This window comes from Anopheles arabiensis, chromosome X (assembly GCF_016920715.1).
Source record: "Anopheles arabiensis isolate DONGOLA chromosome X, AaraD3, whole genome shotgun sequence".
Lineage (NCBI taxonomy): Eukaryota > Metazoa > Arthropoda > Insecta > Diptera > Culicidae > Anopheles > Anopheles arabiensis.
The window spans coordinates 17227732-17249363 of record NC_053519.1 but is presented as its reverse complement, the minus strand read 5'-3'; the positions used below and the strand labels follow the sequence as shown (position 1 = coordinate 17249363).

Below are 21632 nucleotides of genomic sequence, written 5' to 3'. Positions count from 1 at the left end.
TTCCAAATGTAGATAAGCTGTCCGGATGCGAAGTGCCGACAGTGCGAAATACAGCCGAAACGATCTTCACCGATCGATCTTTCTCAGGCACGCACGGCTCTTTAGAGTAAGGTCGGCTTATGGCAGAGAGAGCGCGTGAGTTCTGGCTGCATTCATTCATCTAACGCAATGGACTCCAAACTTTCCAGTTCGCGGCCCGCATTGATTTACAAATAACGTTGTTGAGGGCCATGTTGACGTTACCTTTAGAATGTTTGAAAGCTCAAATGTTATTTTGTTTAGAAAATACTTACTGAATGTATCATATGTATGTAAGAAAGGGAGACGAGAGCGGAAAGGAATGAGGGAAGGAAGGAAGGCGACCAATACTCCAACACTAGAGAACAATGCTCGACACAACCGTATCACGACAACCGCAAAACCAACCGAGGGGTGGAGGAGGTGGACCGAATGAGGGAGAACGTTGACACAGACTTCTTTCTGTTCTGACGGTGTTGCTTTATTGAGTTCTGATCAACGACTGCCTGCTCAGCCCAAGTTCTCTTCTTTATAACAATATTCCGATTCGCATCAGGCAATACCATTTTGCCACTATTCTTACATTCGGCCTTTCCTGATGCACTTCGATCCTCGAAGTTCTAGCCTTCTTATTCATTATCCTATCCCAATTCCTGAATTTGATTGTGAAACACTTTACGCCTCATCATAATTGAATTCTATCTAACACCACATTCGCGTTCTTGCTTCTTCCCCTATCAAAATACTTTTTGTATCGACCTTGTTCCTTTTTTATCTTCTTTCTTCCGTCTTTTCCTAAATCCTGCCCATGGCGATCAAACACTTCTTCGATCAAACCCTCGGACCCACTTTTCATTATAACACCCGGCTTCGAATCCAATGACGATCTTGCTCGGATTGATAACTCCGTCCAATTTTTTCGTTCCGGCCGACCGTTTCCTCGTAGTACCTCCGTTACCGAAAGAATTTGCTCGTTATTCTTGCCCTTCGTACATTCTACGAACGTCCTTGCCTTAACCGGCGTTCTTCTATCGGTAGTCGCTCGTGTCGGATATCCAAATATCGACGACATAGTCTCGCACTTTCGCATGTCTCCTCCCGATTCCGTCGTTCTGGTGGAAAAGAGCCAAGCAAAATTAGAGTAACCATCTGTTAACATGTACCTGTATCGTTTTATAGCGTCTTCCATCGACCCCCAATAGTCCTGACATCCTGTGGGTAAAGCCGCATTCTTCTTCTCTATTAATCTCAAACAATCCTTTTGTCGTTTCAGCACTTTCTTCTTCTTGCTTATTTGCTTCAGCAAGCTGACTAATGTCTCAGTTTGATTAACCACACTTTTCAAATGTTCTCGATTTAGTTTGTGCGACTCACAAGACCTATCCACAGAAACTACACAGACAGTTTTCACCTTTTCGTCCTGTTTTTGCTTCGTACGAACCCTTGCCGTTAGTTCACTCGCGACAGTCATCACTTTCCGATCATTGTAATCCAGAATGTTTCCGTCTTTTCCTAACCACTTGTTCACGGGCCCATCAACGGTTTCAGACGCTTTGTTCTCCACCACAATCGGTTCCCTTGTCTTGTTTTCACACACCGCGTCCATCACATCACTCATAATAATTTCTGCACTGCCATTGGCTTTACCGTTTTGCACGCTGACTCTTCTTAACAAGTTACAAAATTGAGGCGAGATAACCGGATCGTTTGTTTCGGGAACACACACCGTATTCATCACGTCACTTATCCTATTTTCCTCTCCCCGTTGTTGTTCCTCCCTTTCCTCTATCTCTCGAACACCCGTCGCCTCTTCGTTTCTACGTGGTTCAATACAAATTCCATTGTTGTTAATGTTATAATTAACACTTCGCAAAAAATCCATCCCCAAAATCAGAGGAGTCCTTATTGTTTCGTACGGTACCAAAACCCACTGCACCTGGTAGACCCAATTGTCTAAGTTCACTTCGAGTATTGTTTCACCCAGCCCCTTTTGTGGAACTCCTCCCAGTCCCCTTAAAATTTGGTTTGACTGGTTCCACACTTTACACCGCGGTGGAAGTTCAGAAAACACATCCCAACCCATGAGCGATACTTCACTCCCGGTATCGATCAGAGCCGTGTATTCTTTTCCGTAAATATTCACTTTCTTTGTTGGCAGCTCTCTACCTGCTACAATAGCTTGACCACCCATCACACTATAACTGTTTTTGTCACAATTTTTGGCGAAATGGCCCTCACCACCACATCTAAAACACTTCACCGGAGTTCGCTCATTTGTACTCGGTACAATAGCGCGCGTGTCAGCTACCAGTCGCTTCTTGGTAGAACAATCCTTCGCCCGATGCCCCGGCTTGCCGCAACTGTAACACTTGCGCACACCTCCTTCCAACCTCGGCTCTTGCTGCACACTGTTCTTCTTTACCGCACTTTTCTTCTCTGCTCTTTCCATCAGCAAAAGTTCTTCTTTTAATTCTGCTATACTGCGCGCTCGATAAAGGGACGCACGCACTTTTGCATCGTAAGACACTCCATCCACGATGTACTCGACAACGCTACTATCATCGATTTCCGTGTCACGAGCTATGCGCTGCATCTCGTACACGTATTCCAACATTGTCTCTTGCGAACGTTTTACTCGTGCCATAAGTCGCCTATGCGCGTCACTCGACCGCACTATTTTTCCAAATTCTTTAATCAGCTTCAATCTCAAAGCTGCATACGATGTTACGTTTCTCTCCGTCGAGAGAAAACTTCGCGCAACACCAACCATTTTCCGGCGGCACATGATAAACATTTGTTCATCGGTCCAATGCGCCATACTTGCCACTCCTTCAAAATCATCAAACCACACACCAATATCTTTGGTGAGGTCATTACCATAAGGCTCAATACCTTCTTCCACATCACGGAACGAATAGGGCTGCACCAACGGTGCATGTGTTTCCCTTTTCGCAATTCTTGGCACCTCCGCCCTTTGTGACACCACCTCTGCCACGATCGATCTTGTCTCCGCGGTAACAGCAAAAGGACCACCCGCCGCAGTCGTCCCACTGTTTCCCGTCTCGCTAGCCTCCGATTCCGCATCCACGTCATAATAACCCGACGCGTTCATTTCCCCGGAATTTTCTTCGCGCTGCTCATCGCTCGTTATACCGGCTTCTAACAACCGCTTAGCCAAATCCTCCTTGGTTCCAGACATTGCTAAACCCGCCGTTTCGCACATGCGAACCAAACCCGTACGCGTATATTCGCTTATCAAACGGTCCATTTTTCCCTATTTGTAACGCTCTAGAAAACAAGTGTTTTTCTCGCGCCCAAAACGCACAGCGCTAGTCACACACACAGCGCCTTTTCTTCACACAGCCACCCTTTTCCGTGCACACAGCAAACTTGCGCATCAAGCGCTAACCGTTTGCACGCAGCAAATTTGCGCACCTATCGCTAACCGTTTCTGCACACAGCAACTTCTCGCGCACACAGCGCCAAACCTTTTTCACACAGCAAACTCTCGCGCACGCAGCGCTAATCCTTTGCACACAGCAAACTCGCGCACACAGCGCACTAACGCACACCGCTCAACTTCTCGCGCATCAGGCGCTAACCGTTTGCACGCAACAAACTCGCGCACCTACCGCTAACCGTCTTCGCACACCGCAACGTCTCGCGCACACAGCGCCAAACCTTTTGCACACAGCAAACCTTCGCGCACACAGCGCTAAACCTTTTGCACACAGCAAACTCGCGCACACAGCGCACTAACGCACACAGCTATTCGCGCACACAGCGCATTTCCTTTTGCACACAGCAACTCGCGCACACAGCGCACTAACGCACACAGCTATTCGCGCACACAGCGCATTTCTTTTTTGCACACAGCAACTCGCGCACACAGCGCACTAACGCACACAGCTATTCGCGCACACAGCGCATTTCCTTTTGCCCACAGCAACTCGCGCACACAGCGCACTAACGCACACAGCTATTCGCGCACACAGCGCATTTCTTTTTTGCACACAGCAACTCGCGCACACAGCGCACTAACGCACACAGCTACTCGCGCACACAGCGCATTTCTTTTTTGCACACAGCAACTCGCGCACACAGCGCATTTCTTTTTGCACACCGCCAGAACTTGCGCACCCAGCGCCTGATCGCACCGAACACCCGTACGACCGCCGCTACACTCGTACACTGTTCTTTTGTGCACAATCCAGCGCACCCAGCGCTTTGATGCCTCACCGCCTCACTCCACACAACGTCGATCGCAACCGAATTTCCAGGAAATTCACACTTGTCCCAAAATCGCGTTCGTCGTGATCCCACTTCTGACACCAAATGTAAGAAAGGGAGACGAGAGCGGAAAGGAATGAGGGAAGGAAGGAAGGCGACCAATACTCCAACACTAGAGAACAATGCTCGACACAACCGTATCACGACAACCGCAAAACCAACCGAGGGGTGGAGGAGGTGGACCGAATGAGGGAGAACGTTGACACAGACTTCTTTCTGTTCTGACGGTGTTGCTTTATTGAGTTCTGATCAACGAATGCCTGCTCAGCCCAAGTTCTCTTCTTTATAACAATATTCCGATTCGCATCAGGCAATACCATTTTGCCACTATTCTTACATGTATGCAGCTTTCTTCTAATTAATCTTGATTTTCATCTGTCAAAAGTAACGAATCATATTTTTTGATTAATTAATCCAAAAACTAAGCTATTAATTTAAACCTTTAAAACTCATCGCGGGCCGCATGCGATCCTGGAGCAGTAGTTTGGAGTCCTCTGAGCTAATAGATAGATAGATTAAATTTACTCAACACATTTGTATCAAATTTATTTAACCAGCAAAATAAAAGACTATTCTGAAATCGTTAAAGCAACCCAGATATGGTATGGCCAAGCTCGGTTATGACGGTTAATATCATGGCCTATCCCGCAACTGGAAATATTATAAGACAAAAGTCCTTGCATAATTTGTTTCTTAAATTAAGAGAACGTTGAATATTAGAAAAGTTCTTAATTTTTTAACGAAGTTGTTATCCCAGCATGAACTGCTCTCGAACCAATATTTGGAACACCAATAAACAATAAACCAATAAACATCTACCGCGCGCGTTATCTATTTGTGTGTTATTATTTCAAATACGATCTTGGCCCACGTAGTCAAATGAGTTTGCTGTAGCTGATCGCAATGACTATTCCTCTTTTGTGTTTTGTGAAAATCGTTGATCAACGGGGGAAAGGACCGCCACGAGTTTCTACAAGTGACGTCAGACGTGCGCTACTTAGCGAAAGTCTTCAACACAACCTTAACTTGTTGGTGTTGCTGAAAAGTGCAATACACTCAACCGTTATGTGCGAGTGCATTTTTGCGCATATTGCAGTACATCGGACGCAGCGCTCAAATGAGAGCGAACAGGGACAACGTCTCTCTCAATCTCCCACAAATGCGTCGGTCAGCGAGAGTGTTTCAGTGTACCAGCATGTTGCTGTCGCTTCCTTTCGGATCGTCACTTCGATACGGCAGCTCGGTGAGGAAAGTTCGATGCAAGATGAATGCATATTTCGTAAGTGATTTCTTTTGTAGTGCGAGTGGAAAACAAAAACTAAACAACATCATGCATAGTTACACAGGAGGTAAGCTTCATCATAAATATATTCAAAAAGTTGGAGCTAATTTGCTACCGTGCTTATGCGTGTGCGTGGTGGATATGTGTGCTGCTCTTTTCAGACCAAGTGCGTGACAGGTCGGCCAGCGTTGTGCCACTTCCAGAAGCATTTGCGCGGAATAAGCGCTTTTGCCTGTTTTTGGGCAACATTAGCTCGTTCTACGACGATAGAATGCTTGGTATGTTGTTGAACCTATATGGCCCCTTCCGGGAGATGATCTGCTCGCCCCCCACATTCCCCGGCGCAGTAAAAAGCGCAATCGTCGTTTACGACCAGCCAGAACCGCTGGAGAACGCGGCCCGTCACTTGAACGGTGCTTGGCTGGCGGGCACTCGGATGTACGCGGCGGCCAGCTTTACTACCACCAGCCGGCCAATCCTGACGTCCACCGAGCTGCACGTTACCAATTTCAGCGAATGGATCGACGAGGAAGTACTACACGAGCTTTTCGGTCGGATAGGCCGGGTGATGCAAATTGTAATGGGCCGGAGCGTGTACGGGTACCGTGAGGCGTATGTGTCGTTTAGGTCGGCCATGGACACGGAGGAGGCACACTTGCAGCTCAACGGATGGGATATGGGCGATGGGTTTACGCTCCGCGTGCGACATTCTTACACCGTGCACGGTGGAGCACCAGTTTCGCCGGCCGAGTTCCAGCGCCTGCAGACGAACCGATTCCTCGGTGGGTACGTGCGCGTGTCCGGCTTGGGGCAGTCGTTCGGAGCGGTGCGGCTGCGCGAACTGTTTGGGACGTATGGCCTCCTGAGGGATGTGTCCGTGCTGCGGGATCAGCACCGAGAGCCGCTCGGTTGGGCGATATTGCGCTACCAGAGCGATAAACAGGCCCTTTTCGTCTCCCGCATTATGGACAACAGCGTGGTGGACGATTCCCGTCTCAAGGTCGTGAAGCTGTCCAACCAACTATTGCCGTTCACTGACGCTGTGTAAGTATGAGTGTGTGTTTGTGTGCGTGGAAGTGGAAAATTTCATTCAGTGATGTGTTTTTCCTACCATTTCCCAGTCCGATCGACTTGAGCACAGCATTTATTCCGGCGGTGGCTACCTCATCGGCTGCTTCATCCCTCTTCCCAAGAGCCTGGTTGGGTGTGTAATGTCTTCCACGTGCTTTCGTCCAGTCGCTGTTGGATTCCATATCGCTCATTCTAAAGCTTCGTTTATCAGCGAAGCATGCATCCTGGCAGAGTGAAGTGGATCCCACGCTGAAGAATAGTGATCGAGTGCAAGTAAAACGTGCAATTGCATGTTTTTTTTTGTCATTGTATATAGATTCAAGGTTCACGTTTACTTTCACTTGAGCCAGGAGTGGAGCTCAGTGCATTAGAAAAAGGTTGTTTTTTAGTGATATGAATGAATTTGGAATAACTCACCATTGTACTTACTGCCAATCGCATACCGTTTCCATTATCAGTCTATACGAGATTCGTTAGAAATATTTTTGAAACAAAATAAAACTTTACTTTATAAACATCCACAAATACTTATTATTTCATGTTTTTTGAAACTCTTTTACCAAGACCGATTTTGTTACAGGGATGAGAGTGAAGTTCAAGAATGCTTTTTCGCTAGCGAAATAAATGATAAATAAGAAAAAGGAATTATGCGACTATTTTTCCGACAGACATGATCTTTGGGATGTAATTGTATGCAGTAATAGATATAAGCCACTGAAGCGCTCTGGAGCTGCTGACCGGACTTCCAGCGTTTTACGAGCCATAATGCTTACAGTCATCTCGAGCCGTACGAGAGACGAATGCCATAAAGCCTCGTAAAATAACACGACGGACGAAGATATGTGATCTTCATTCATCGATTGGGCACCGCGATCGCCGCCGTTTGTGCCGTCCGACGCAGACGGACGGTTTATGACAAGGCCCCGGGGGTGGTTATGCAAAAACATACGGTTTGCGTCGCATCGCAAGCACCTTTGAAAGTCCCCGGCGAATGATGCTGCGAAGGAAGTATGAAAGAGGGTGATGGAGTGGGCCGAAGAATCAGTAGAATGGAACCAAGCGTCCAAGAACATGCTGTCTTCCAAACGATCACTTTCTCTTTCTCGTTTAGTCCCACATTCTCTCTCATTCTCGCTTGCTTCTTCGTCTTCCACCATGTTCCTTTGCAGTAAAGAGATTAAGGCTCAGCTGTTTTATCATTTACGTTTGTCTATTTTGCTCGGTCAATACCCCGATGCTTTGGAGAGTTTCTTCCGGCATATTGACGTGGTCGAGCCTAACCGCTGTTTTATTTCCCACATTCCCTTTTGATGTACCTATTGAAATAGTGATTTCTATTCAAAATTGTCCTATACTCGTACATTTTGATACAATACTGCCCATCGTTGGTAAAAGTGGACAAGAGGAACTATAACCCCAAACTCTCGGTTATTGAGGCTTCGTGCAAATAAGCTTTGAAGCTTAGTTTATCAAATATTAAAATTGAATTCAGCAACTGATTAATGAAGCAATCCTGTATCATACTACGAATTGTTCTTGTTAGTCATTTACATGTAAGTAGGCCGTGTACCGTTTGGCGGTTAAGGACGGACATGTCTCAAAAGAAGCTCGTGGCCTGTGGCGAGACCCGTCTTACCACCTGTCTGCCCTAGACAACTTGTCTACGTGGAGTCCTTATGGGGCCGGTTCGAACGTTGCACCGACTTTCGGAGCGCGTAAACGAGACGACCGCTCAACGAGCTGATAACACGTGTGTGAAAAGCAAAAACATAATGCCCGCAAAGCTCGGACGACCATTCTCGCGTCAGCCTTTCTATTAATGCTACTTTCCTGTCATTGTTTTCGCTTGCTACTGCTGAAAAATACTTTACAGGAAAATAAAAGAAAATCTAACAAGGCACAGATCGATTGGTGACAAAAAGAAGACGTAGAAAACATCCACTTCGCTGCCAGTACATTGGACTGTATCGATCTGTTCGATCTGTTTTAGCAGGAGAATGTGAAAACTTATATGACTTATCATATGTATTGTGCATGAGTCAGTGCCACTTGAAACACAATTTTCTTTTTTAAGTTTGATATGCCGTTGCTTCTCTATAAAAATCTTTTCTCCGAAACTCATGATGCACAATAAAATAAAGCAATAGCAAAACATTTACATCTGCTTTCATTCGATTGCCAAATTTACGAATTTTAATTATATTCTTGTTCCGATACATGACGATCAACGGAATGCAAATGATATACCGACCCTGAAATAACCATTCACTATCCCCTTCATTGACTCAAACTGTAATAGGATGCACATCACATCGCTTGCGCTGAGACGTTCGCCCGGCAAAGGAATCGGCTGAAATAAAACCGCACAGCTGCATGTAATAATTCGTCCGGCAAACCTTGGGCAGACAATTACGCTCAGACGATCTGCGCAAAACTGTATGTCAGTAACCATAGCATAGTAGTTTCACCTTTCTTTCCCCGTGAAACAACTAATGGATGAGTTTTCGGATATCTGCTCAAGCAAATCGTTTCAGGATGCACATTCATGCACACGTCATCCGGTTAGAGTGTCCATTTGAGCATCTGTGTAAGTGACTAGGTAATGTTCGAACGCAATTGCGTCCACTGCAATCTCAAAAGTCTAAAAGTCCCCATCCCGGAGTAACTTCTTAACCCTAACTTCGCTGTGCTACCACTACACTCCTTTATTGTTTGTCAGCTTTTGTTCCATTGAGCTGTTGGCCATGCTCTTATTTATTTATTTATTTATTTATTTATTTAAATCAAAGTTATCGGGCAGTATGCCTAAATAACTTAATGCTTACAGTGTACAAGTTTAAATTATGGCCCTAGAACTAACTTGAATATGCTGACGCAGCTGACTAACGGATTGATTGAAATCTGCTGATAACCCTAACCTATTATACACATCAATCATTTTGAGCAGTGGATCATTGGCACCAAAACCAGTCGATCTAAAAGGGCTTCTTAGTAGCTCTCTACTTCTAAGACTTCTAGAGGGAGTAGAAAAGCAAATAAAATTTAAAATGTCAGGTGCATCAAAATCTCCAATTAATAATTTATGCATGAAAGTTATCTGAGCCGTAGTTCTCCTATGCTGTAAAGTCTCTAAGCCAAATAGTAAATACCGAACATTATACGAAGGACGTGGAATTTGGTTTGACCAGGGAAGACGATGAAACATAACACGTGTGATTTTTTTCTGAATTTTTTCAATTTTATCTATGTATGTGATTTGATGGGGACACCAAACTACACTGGCAAATTCCAGGATGGGACGGACTAGAGAACAGTATAATGTTTTTAAACTGAAAGGATCTTTAAAGTCGGCCGAGCCACGTAAGACAAATCCTAACAGTTTAAGAGCTTTAGTGACGATAGTTTGATAATGGCTAGATAAACTAAGCTTACTGTCTAAAATAACTCCTAAGTCCCGAACCTGAGAAAAACGTGGAACGCTGTCTTCATTGATTTTGTAGTTATAAATAATAGGATTTTTTTTCTTTGAGAATGTTATACAACTACATTTGCTAACATTAAGTAACATTTCATTATTAAAACACCATGCAGAAAAATAGTTTAACGAGTCTTGTAACATTTCACAGTCGTCAGAATATTTAACAGGTAGGAACATTTTTAGATCGTCAGCATATAATAACAATTTAACATGAGGAATAGCAAACACGACATCGTTAATAAATATAATAAATAGTAAAGGTCCTAATATACTCCCTTGAGGAACACCAGATAAATTATGGAATGTGGCAGATAAACTAGTTCCTATCTTAACGTTAATGCAACGATCAGTTAAATAACTTCTTAACCACTCAACAACATTTGTGTGAACACCATACTTTGATAATTTAGATAGCAATAGAAAGTGGTTGACCTTGTCAAAAGCAGCGCAGAAGTCAGTATAAATGACGTCAACCTGTAAGCCCTTGTCAATATAGGAGTGGCAAAAGTTAAGTAAGTATATTAGATTGGTCTCAATCGATCGTTTCGGCATAAAGCCATGTTGAACATTAGAAATTAATGGTGAAAAGGCTTGGAGCATATGACGAGACATTATCTTTTCAAACAGTTTACTGCACGCACATAACATAGAAATTCCTCTATAATTGCACACATTACTTTTGTCAGATTTTTTATAAACAGGAAACATCCACGATGATTTCCAAAGACGCGGGAAGCATTTCGATTGCAAGGATTTGTTGAATAGTTTGGTCAGTATGGGAATGAGAGCAGCCTTGCAATCAATGAGAATTGCGCTGGGAATATTGTCAGGCCCAGGTGCGTAGGAAAGCTTCAACAACGAAATAGCAGATTCCACCTCATCATCGTTGATTAGTGGTGTGCATAAATTAACCTCATCATTTATGAAGGATAAAGCCGATGTTGAGTTAGACGGAACCGAGGAATTGTTGGTGTACACAGAAGAGAAATATGAGGCAAATGCATTGCAAAACTCTTCATCTCCGGTAATGGTGTTTCCCTCAAACTGCATCGAGGAAGGAAGTCGTCCACAGGATTCCTTATCTTTAGCAAATTTCCAGAATGATGTGGGATGTCTTTTGATATTGATTTCAATTTTCCTGACGTAGTTGGCGTAGGCGGTTCGGTTCAGCTGCTTATATATTTTTGAGGCGCGAGCAAAATTTATTTGATTAGTGCTGTTTTTTAGTCGATGCAGTTTTTTAAGGGCCCGTGATCTTCGACGTTTAGCCAAACGTAGTGCAGAATTGGTCCATGGTGGATGAGCACGAACATTAAACCGTGGGATGAATTGTTCATACAGTTCATTCATTTGAGAAGAAAATTCAGCCACACTGTCGTTGATGTCGTCATAATCAGCGATAGAGTCCCAGTTGATTTGGTTAAGTGCAGAAACGAGATCAGTGAAATTAGTTCGTCTAAAATTGAAATCTGCTTGACGTGGGGGTTGAGATGACGGCACACTGTATTGCGGGAGCGTGAAGTATGTAAGTAAAGCTGGATGATGTCCATCAGGTTCAACAATACTTTCGATGCATAATTCGATTGGCCTCATGTAATCAGTAACTTTGTCGTTCGCAAACACTAGATCTAACATGTTGTTATTGTGGTTTAGAACAGTGTTAAGTTGGCGAAGACCTTCAAAGCTTAGTACATCGAGTAGAGCTTGACTGGTAGGGGATAGTCGGGTAAGCATAAGATTCAGTGTCGGAAATTTTCCGTTGATATCCCACTTAAGATTAGGTTGATTGAAGTCCCCGAACAGAATAAAAAAGTCATTCTTATATTTCTCTCTCGTTAAGTGCAATGAATTACAGAATGCATTTATGGTGTCCATGTTGGCTGATTGATCAGGAGGCAAATAAAATGATCCGATGATTAGCGAAACATTAAGAACTTTTACTCGAACCCAAAGGCATTCAATTGTAGATGTGTTTGTCGAGCACAGAGAGGAAGCATAATTTGCATTGATCGCAACGAGGACACCACCACCTCTACATTTGTTACTGTTTGCTGCAGAACGATCCGTACGGAATGTATTAAAGCGGTTGTTATCAAACAAAAGCTCAGATGGAAAGCTGTCATCTAGCCACGTTTCCGTAAGAACGATAACATCCCAGTCGGCGATTGCAGTATTAGCAAAACATTCAGAGGTTTTAGTACGTAAGCCTCTCACGTTTTGATAAAATATATTGAATGTGTTTAGTACTGGCTCCATAGGTACAGTTGAATGACTTAATGTTGGCTTAAAAAGTCGAACCGGAGGAATTGTTTTGAGTCAGGTGAGTTTCAGGTGAGTTTGCATTTTTAAGATGATGGCTCGGTGATGGACTATGTTGTGTTGTGTGTGTTGGTGGGATCACATTTATGCAGTTGACATCATTATGCATAAAATTAGTAGTTGAGAAACTTCTGGCAGTTGAATTGTTTGAAGTAGGAAAGCAAGATACCGGAAGTGTTGGTGTGAATTGTTTCTGTGTACGTTGGTGAAATTCAAACTGGCGGTAAACAAATCCGCATGGCCAAGTTGAAGGAGAGAAAGCGAGCTCGCCAAACTCCGATGGAATGCCGATCTTAAAGGACACATACTTTAGTGAGCTTGTAACGCGACCTCTTGGTATGACACACTTCACCGAACAGTCAGTGCATTTTAACCTTCCTAGAATGAACATTTTCATATTCTCCTCAGTTACAGTGGGTGCAATCCTAGTTACAAACATCCAAACTTTTGGCTCAGGTGCAGGAATGAAATGTATGGTGTCTGTGTTGATGTGATCATTGGCAGTGCCGGTGTGAAGAATTGCTTGTGTTGGATTTATGTGTTCATTATCAGAGAGCATACGCGATTGAGAGTGTGGTAGTGAGTTCTGTTTGACGCGAGTTGGTGTTGGTGACATAGGAGTATCGGTGGATGTGTGGGATGTTTTATCGGTGAGAGAGATAGTACTCACAGTCGGAGCGATTTTCTCACGCTCTTGCGGCATCACTCTATTTGGATCCAGCTGAGATATCCTTTGATCAAGCTCACTCCGTATTGCATTTTTCAACTCATCTTTCAGTGTATTCATCAAGCACGAAATTGATGAGAATAAATCTGATCTCGAGTCACGGCATTTCTCGCACATCCAGCAGAGACCACGATTGCGTGCCACCTCCTTAACACAAGTGGCGGCAAGTTTAATGCATTCCGGATGAAAGGCAGAATTGCACTCCGAAAAAGGAAGATTGCCAATACAAACAACCGGATCTTTGTTGATAGTAGTAGAGCAGATTGCACAGTCCATTATGAGAGAGAGTATCGATCACTTAGGTGAGCAGTGAGAGTGAACGGAGAGGACACTTATTGATGAGCTGGTGCGAATTACTCTCTGAGTGTATTAAGCAGGGTCAATAACACTGAACCGCTGTCGCCGATGAGACACAAATCACGCAGAAAATACAAATTCAGGCACGCGTTCTCGTAGAAATTCTCGTACGATGCAGGAACAAAATGCTTCAACACAGCAACACAGCAAAACTTGCGATAGGAACAGCTTCACAAACTCAAAAACGAACGATTTCAAACCAAAATCACACCAAAAACAGACAGTACACAGGAGCAACGCAGAAACACGTCCAAACGCTTCAGTGGCCAACTCTCTCTCTAGTGATGCTCTTGGGATGGATCATATATTTTTTGCTACGTTTGGAATATCTTGCAAACGCAAGACCAGCGCGGGGGCCATAAATCATCGGACACCGTTCCCTCGGTCCGACATGACTGGTATCGTACAGCTCACCGTGTCTGGAGCCGTGTCGGTGTGATCGATACCCGGTCTCTGGATGGACGAAGATCGCAAGGCTTCAAACCGTGACAAACAGCGAAAATCGATCGTTGCTTCTATGCGTTCGCTTTATTGGGAGCAGCTTCAATGCGTACAGTGGGGACAAGACCATCTCTTTTTGCAATAAAACTGTTGCTTTAGATTTACAATATTCACCACAAAGCAGAATCTTATAATGACGTTCTCGCACCCTTGTGAACCAAGACTTTCCCATCCCGTCTTATTGAGGATGGAAGCAGCTACGACGGTGCGTTGATATTACATTAACTTCAAGGGGAGAGTAGATCCATTCTGTTTTACAATTTTTATCATTAACGTTTTTGTCGTTACTGGAATACCAATTCAGATATTTATTTGTGTAACAATTTGTTCGCAAATTGTACATACGATACATCCGATTCATAGCGTACGTTTTTTCTCCAAGGATTTCTCGAGTGTAGAGCGTTTGAGAGTGTTCACAAAGAGCCATAAAGCAACCCATAAGCCTGCTCTCTTGGGGTGTCGGCAGAAAGCATTAAAGCTACCGGGGAGCAGTTTGCGGTGGAAACATACATCTCTTTTGATATTTGTGGATACTTTTGTGCATCATTTGTGGATGACTTCAGCGTGACACCCCTCGGATGGCAAACTATGCTCACGCTTAGCTCATTAAATCCCAACAAAAAGGAACAGAAAAGCAGATCTTTTGGGATCTTTTGGGAGCAGACAATAATGCCTTCAGATGAGAGAGGCAATGGTCATCTACTCCTGACAATGCTCCTCAGCGTCAACGCAAAAAAGGTTGTAGATCTGTAGTAGTAGTGATAGTAGTAGTAGTAGCTTTATTGTTTGGTTTGTACATGAAAATGTTATTACATTGTGCATTTTTACAATGGGTCCATATGCATACTCTCCTCATTGGTTTTACTAATTTTCTATTGGCTTTGCCGATTTGTATTTTAGATAATTATATGCCTTTTAATTTTCTAGAGGGAAAAATGTATAAAAAACCCCTGCAAAAATAATTTGTTTCTAATCTAATTCTATCCTAACTTACAATCTTACTTGATATAATTAACCTAAAATCTTCCTAGATTCTGTTTTATTCACGTATTACCTGGCGGGTGCTGTTGTTGCATTTAACTCTATATTTTGAATTATGTTTTACTATAATGCTAGTTAGTAATTCGGTGTTTGTGTAGGAGTGTAGAGTTGAAGTTCTAAACCAAGGTGGAACGTTAACAATCATTCTAAGTACTTTATTTTGGAGTACTTCAAGGGTTTTTCAATGTTTTTTGGCAATCTTATTCCATACTGGACAAGCGTAGATTAACAATGGTCTAATAAAACAATAGTAAATGAATAGCTTGTTTTTTAGATTTAACTTGGATTTCCTGTGCAAGAATGTGTATAATATTTTAATTGTTTTTTCAGCTTTCGTTATTACATTTTCGATATGATACTTGAATGTTAAACGTTTGTCTAGGAGTACCCCTAAATATTTCACTTTATTACTCCAAGGCACTGATACACCATCTATCATCAAATTGCTGTTTGGAGTTTTTCGATGACTTACATATCGTGTGAAGAATATGGCCTCTCTTTTAGATCCATTAATTTTTAACTTCCAATCTCGACAGTACTTGCTATACAAGGCTAGTGATTTGTTGAGTGATTTTATAATTGTTTTTGGATGTTTGGCAGTACTCGTCACAGCAAAGTCATCTGCGTATAAGTATTGAGTGCAATTTTTCATTTTAGGAATGTCTGCAATAAATATGTTGAAAAGTAACGGGGAAAGAATACTACCTTGTGGCACCCCTGCCACAGGAGTGAAGCTATTTGATGTTGTATTCGAAATGTGAACCTTGTTTTTCCTGTTGGATAGGAATGATTCAATAAGTTTAATGAGCGTAATTGGATAACCATTGGAAATAAGCTTAAATAATAAACCTTTATGCCATATGGTATCAAAAGCTTTTTCACTATCCAGAAGAACCATTCCGGTTGGTTTTTTTGTAGTTCTATTGTACTTTATTGATTTGGTGAGTCTGTGTAACTGATGTGTTGTTGAAAGGGACGGTTGAAAACCAAATTGAGATGCAGGGATAATGTTGTGAGCTTCCGTGTGAACTCGAATTCTGTTCGCGATTAACTTTTCAAATATTTTACCTATACTACTTAGCAAACTAATAGGACGGTAACTTTCTGGTAGGGATTTATCTTTACCAGCTTTAGGGATAGCTATTATTTTGGCTTGTTTCCAGTGGGTAGGGAAATATCCAATTTTGAAACAACCATTAAATATAAAATTCAAATAAATAATTACCTTTATGGGAAGCTGTTTTGAGACATTTGTTATTAATCATATCAGTGCCAGTGGCTTTCTTGTTATGAAGATTTTTTAATATTTTCATTAGCTCTGCTGGAGAACTCAATAAGGTGTTGTCAAGGCTGAGCGAACGATTAGTTTTTAAGAATCTTCTAACCGTTGAATTTACTTTATTTTCTATGGGACTGATCAAATCGCTAGTAATTTTGTGGGCAGATTCAAATTGCTTTTTAATTAATTCACATTTTTCTTCAGGTGAAATGTAAATTTTGTTATCTACTTTTAATGGTGGCAAATAACTTTGTTTGTTTTTAACTATTTTAACGAATTTCCACATTTTGTCGTTGTTATTTGTATGTTGGTTAACCTTAATGAGATTCTGAGACCACGAATCATTACGAAGTAAATCTAGTTCATATTGAATTCTTACATTTAGGCTAGTGTATGTTTGTTTTAGACTATTACATTTTCTATGTCTTTGCCATTTGCGTCGTATAAGGTTTCTTCTTGTAATTAAATCTTTTATAAACTGTGGGATTTGAATATTGTAAAGGCTTGGCTTAATCCTTGGTACTGCAATATTATGAGCTTCAGTTATAAAGTTATTAATATTTTTGATCATATGGTCTAGTTGTTTAGGATGTTTTATGCTTTGAAGGTTTAGTTCGGTCAAATCTATGTTATTGTTTATGTGTTTCTGAAATGACTCCCAGTTGGCGGCTCTATAATTAAATATTGATCTGTATGTATTATCTGTATGACTATTGGTTTAGTACGAAGGATTTTGAAAACTACTGGGAGATGATCTGCTGATAGTTGGGTAACAGTTTTTGGGTCAGAAATATTGTGTGAGATATTGGTTAGTATTAAGTCCAAGGTTGAAGGGGACTTTTTGGGGTCTGATGAATAAAAGGTGGCGGATTTCGGCCAGTGTATCGAAAATAATCCAGTTTGCATTTTATCAAACAGGACCTTTCCAGCTGAGTTAGAAGATAAACAATTCCAATATTTGTGTCTTGCATTCAGGTCTCCGCAAATAATGTAGTTTTGATTGTGTCTAGTTAGGTTACCAACATCATTTTTGAAAGCTATCAAGTTTTTGTTTGCACCCGGATTGTATACAGATATGAGTGTTAAATTTCCACCTGGTGTTTCTATTGAGATTGCTATAGCTTCTAACACTTTAAGATTAAGAGAGTTCATTAACCTATGTTTGATTTCATTTTTAATCAATATAGCTACACCGCCCTTATCTCCTGTAATTCTATCAAACCTATGTACTTTACAATTAGGAATGCAAAAACTTATTTTCGGCTTTAAGTATGTTTCACTAATCAATAATACGTCTATATTAAATTTTTCTATGTAATCTACTATTTCAATACGCTTGTTTTGGACACTATTGGCATTCCAGTATGATATTTTGAGAGCGTCATTGATCATTTAGATGGCATGCAGTATTTTGTTACGATGGCAAAAAAAGTCATCAACTGTTCTTGCTTCGATTTGCATGGTGCGAGATTGCAAATAACTTCATCTATTATCGGTAAGATTTCAGTCCTGTCGAACAGGTCGTTGTTAGTGTTAGCGTATCGTTGCTGGTTTGTATAGTTTGAACCCTTTGAGTCCATCCTTGAAGAGGAGGTTTTTGTGGTAGTGATGGAAAGTCTGTGGCGCATGGTGCAAACTTACGATTTGTGTGTGTTCTGTTTTTGGCTACGGGAACCGGTCTTTGTGAGCACTCGTGGAATCTAGCGGTGTGATTGCCGTCGCAGTTTGCGCATTTGAGTTTGTGTGCGGGTAATCGTCCGTCTCCTGCTGATGACCCGGCTGTTAGTGGACAGATGATCGAATCGTGCTCACCAGCACATAGATAGCATATTTTGGCACGGTTACAGTTAGCTGAACCGTGACCGAAGAGTTGGACCTGGTTTGCTTGAGAAGTATTCCCAATTTACTCGGCAATGATTGACTGCTCTGATATTTTTTAGCAATTGAAGGCTCACAGTGCCTTTAGGGAAGTGCAGTATATATACGACGTGTTCGTCGTACTTCTTGTTCTTTATTGGAAGTTTCTTTACCTCCACTGGGATGATGTTTTCTTCTTTAAGAAGTTCTGTCACTTCGTTGGTGGATAGATCAAATAGACCATGCAAAACTACTTTCGTTGTTTTGTCTTCCTCTAGGTGATATGAGTGGTAGCTTAGATTCCTTTCTTTGAATGTGTTGATCACTTTTTTATAGTCTTTTATTTCATCGACTTGCACTATTGTTCCATGTCTGGTTGGTTTTGTGGTGTACCGTACTAAACCGAAGTTTACAATGGTCTTATGTATATACGCCACTGACGTACTGCTAACCGTTATTGGTGGAGGTTTTGTCGATTTAGAGTTTGGAGCACTTTGATTATTGATAGCAGCTTGTTTAGCACGAGGTTCGTTTTTGTCGAGTTGACCCAGTAACTCGAAGCTATTCTCATTGTTTGGCCTCTTCCGACTTTGTATTAGTGTGTCAACACTAAGCGTGGATGACGCTAGGGATTTTGTCCCTCGCAGCGACCTACTCTTTCCCATGACGGGTAGAGTGGTGTGAGAGAGTGATCGCTATAATATTCGGATACTGTTTTGCAACGCAAGAGAAACACGTCCATTGCCTTCCACCTCTGAGCTGCTACTAAGGTTGTAGATCTTTGCTTTTGTGAGCATTAAGAAAATGTAATAATCCATTTTATTGCTTTGCTGATTGCTCTTTTGAGTGTTTTCTTGTCTGGGGGTTTGTGCGTCTTTCAGGTGAATAAATACCGTTTTGCTTCGAAATAAGCACTCTTTGGGCCGTTTCCGTACAATTGAAGTCGGTTTGAAGCTGCATTGATTAGAATGCGTCCGGTGGTGAACTTACCGACAGAAAATGTTAATGTACCGGGATATCAAAGCCTACTGGAGATCACACACATTTTTGAGTGAATGTAATAGCGCATGACCCAAATGTTAAATTTAAAAGCGGCTTGGCTAGGGACTAGTTATGAAGAAATTAAATAAAAACTTGATGAATGAATGGAGTTTGAAGCTGTCTGTAATTTGCATTGAAACGATATGTAGGCTCCCTTTGTATTGTTACGGAAAATATTGAAGTGATAGCAAATCCTGTATAGCGAAGTGGCGCTGTTGTGGCGAAGGATTACTCATCGCATCATCTTCTCTACGCGAACACTTGCGTACAATGAGCGAACGATGTTTGTGATCATATAGGCACGTACCGAACGAAACTGCGCTCTGGGCAGGGCTTCCCAGCGTAAGGTATACAAAGTAAATCAAATACGAGCAGAATATCATCCGAAACGGTCCCATCTCGAGCATGAGAAAGTTAAATTCAACTAATAAACAAAACAGCACGGAAGGCTGACATACGTATCAAAACACAGATTTTCGATGCAGATCATACACAAATTAAAACATTATTATCATTCTATTACACGATTTAACCTATCCTGTCTTTTAACGAAGCTAATGCTGAGAATCCCTGGGAAGTATCAAGAATGAGTCAGGCAAATAACTGCACACGGTTGGTCACTTACACTAAGAATACAATTACACAAACACATAGACATGTTTTGTGCATTAGAGGGCTATAAAAGCCGATCGCTCATTGCGCACGCACCCATTCGTTGTTCAAATATTGTGAAACTAGTAACATCTTCGCGGCGAGCGTTGTGCAAGTGCCTAAGTGCAAGTCTAAGCTAGTGGAACTTTCCCTATCGAGCGCTACAATTCTTGTTTGTCGTCCAGTGACATTATCCGTGAGCGGTTTCAAGTATTTCAGTGTGCAGAACAGCGGCTAAGCCATGGCTACCACCCCAGAGAAAAAGTTGAGTGCGTCGGAATTGGTCGACCTGGCCCCCTTGGCGACTGAGCCAGGGAATGATCTGATATCGACCGAACAGGAACGGGATGAGCAGAAGGCCGCTCAAGATCAGAGTGTCGAGAAGCCGGATGAGGATCAGTCGAAAATCGAGAAGGCTCTAGAAGATGCAATGAGCGACATTGTGGAGCGAGGTGAAAGTGAAGACATCAGTGGAAAGCCGATAGAAGCTTTGGAGGAAATCCCGCAAGAGGCAAACAGCGTGGGCGAGGATCACGTCGAGCAAGAGACCACTCACGACGAAGCTTACGATGAAGCCATCGTGGAGGCCTCGGAAGATGCAGCCGAAGGCGTTGATCGCTGTGCACGTGTGGAGGTCGGTGGGCAAGAAGCTAGTGTGGTTGTTGATGAGTTTGCTAATGTTATGTATTTTGCTTCCGTAGGTTTAAGCTGTTGAGCAGTGGAGCTGGCGATGAGCTGAGTTGGTGTGCCGATTCCTGCCAGCAGCAGCAGAGGGAGTGAAGGTAGCGAATGAACCGGATAAAGTCCTGTGTGTGTTCCAATAATAGTGGATGTTTAATTGTTTAATTGTTTAATTGCAATTTTCGATACATGGATAAAAAATTGTGATGTACTTTCGGTCAAAGAAAATTATTGAATAAAATTGAAGCAAATATTTAGAAAAAAAAAATGCAACTTGTACTCAGTCATTCTTGCGAATCCGTCCGCCTGTTGTGTTAGCAGTAGTTTTTGTCTGTTCTCTGTTGTTGTCTGTTGTTGTACTCTTATACCGCTAGAAGGGCTAAAATCTCTTGAGTGATGAGAACATGTGTCATAAGCGATTATGTAACTTGACAAGTCATATATCGTTGAGAATATTTTTTTCCGTGGAATATTCGTGGAAATCCCGTTGGAGTTTTGTGGTGCAAAAAACGCATGCAAACATAATATTTCAAATCCTCGTGGCATAACCCCAAACATGCACTAGAGCTTAAATCTTGGAGCTTTGTATTTATCCGCTACTTTATTGACTGTGATGTTTGTTACGTTATTTATCTACGGAGTTTATATATTAAAGGGACTTCCTTCTGCGGCCGCTCAGTCCGCTTACCGTTGAATCTGCCACTGCTATGTCAGCGACGTCATGTGAGTTAAGTATGTTTCATCTGCAGGTTACTTCCTTCCGCTTTTCTTCTTTTGCATCCAATTTACTTGCCTCGATTTGGCTGTATGTACCTTGCCGCAGCCTAGATCGCCGTCATTCTTCAGCAGTTGTAATACGACATACTTTACAGTGCGTGTAGCTTGTGTGGTGGACAAAGGTTTTTTTCCATCTAACTTGAAATAACTACACCGATTTAGGAATACTTTTTACTTCTATATTTTTCGGGCAGCGTTTCCTCTAAGTATACAGTTTCCTTAATGACCTAATTCCTATTCCTAACCCTTATTTATACTACTC

The 21632-nt window shown here is 42.2% G+C and overlaps 2 protein-coding genes across 2 annotated transcripts; both read left to right on the top strand.

The window, feature by feature from the left end:
* Nucleotides 1-5551: 5551 nt before the first annotated feature.
* On the top strand, nt 5552-6939 carry LOC120905624 (polyadenylate-binding protein 3-like). Its single transcript, XM_040316593.1, has 3 exons — nt 5552-5657; nt 5752-6634; nt 6712-6939. The coding sequence occupies exons 1-3, from the start codon at nt 5573-5575 to the stop codon at nt 6800-6802; spliced, it is 1059 nt and encodes a 352-aa protein (XP_040172527.1). The 5' UTR covers nt 5552-5572; the 3' UTR covers nt 6803-6939.
* Nucleotides 6940-19984: 13045 nt separating this feature from the next.
* Nucleotides 19985-20852, top strand: LOC120905854. The gene is made up of 2 exons (XM_040317083.1): nt 19985-20546; nt 20614-20852. The coding sequence occupies exons 1-2, from the start codon at nt 20154-20156 to the stop codon at nt 20617-20619; spliced, it is 399 nt and encodes a 132-aa protein (XP_040173017.1). The 5' UTR covers nt 19985-20153; the 3' UTR covers nt 20620-20852.
* The last annotated feature ends 780 nt before the right edge of the window (nt 20853-21632 follow it).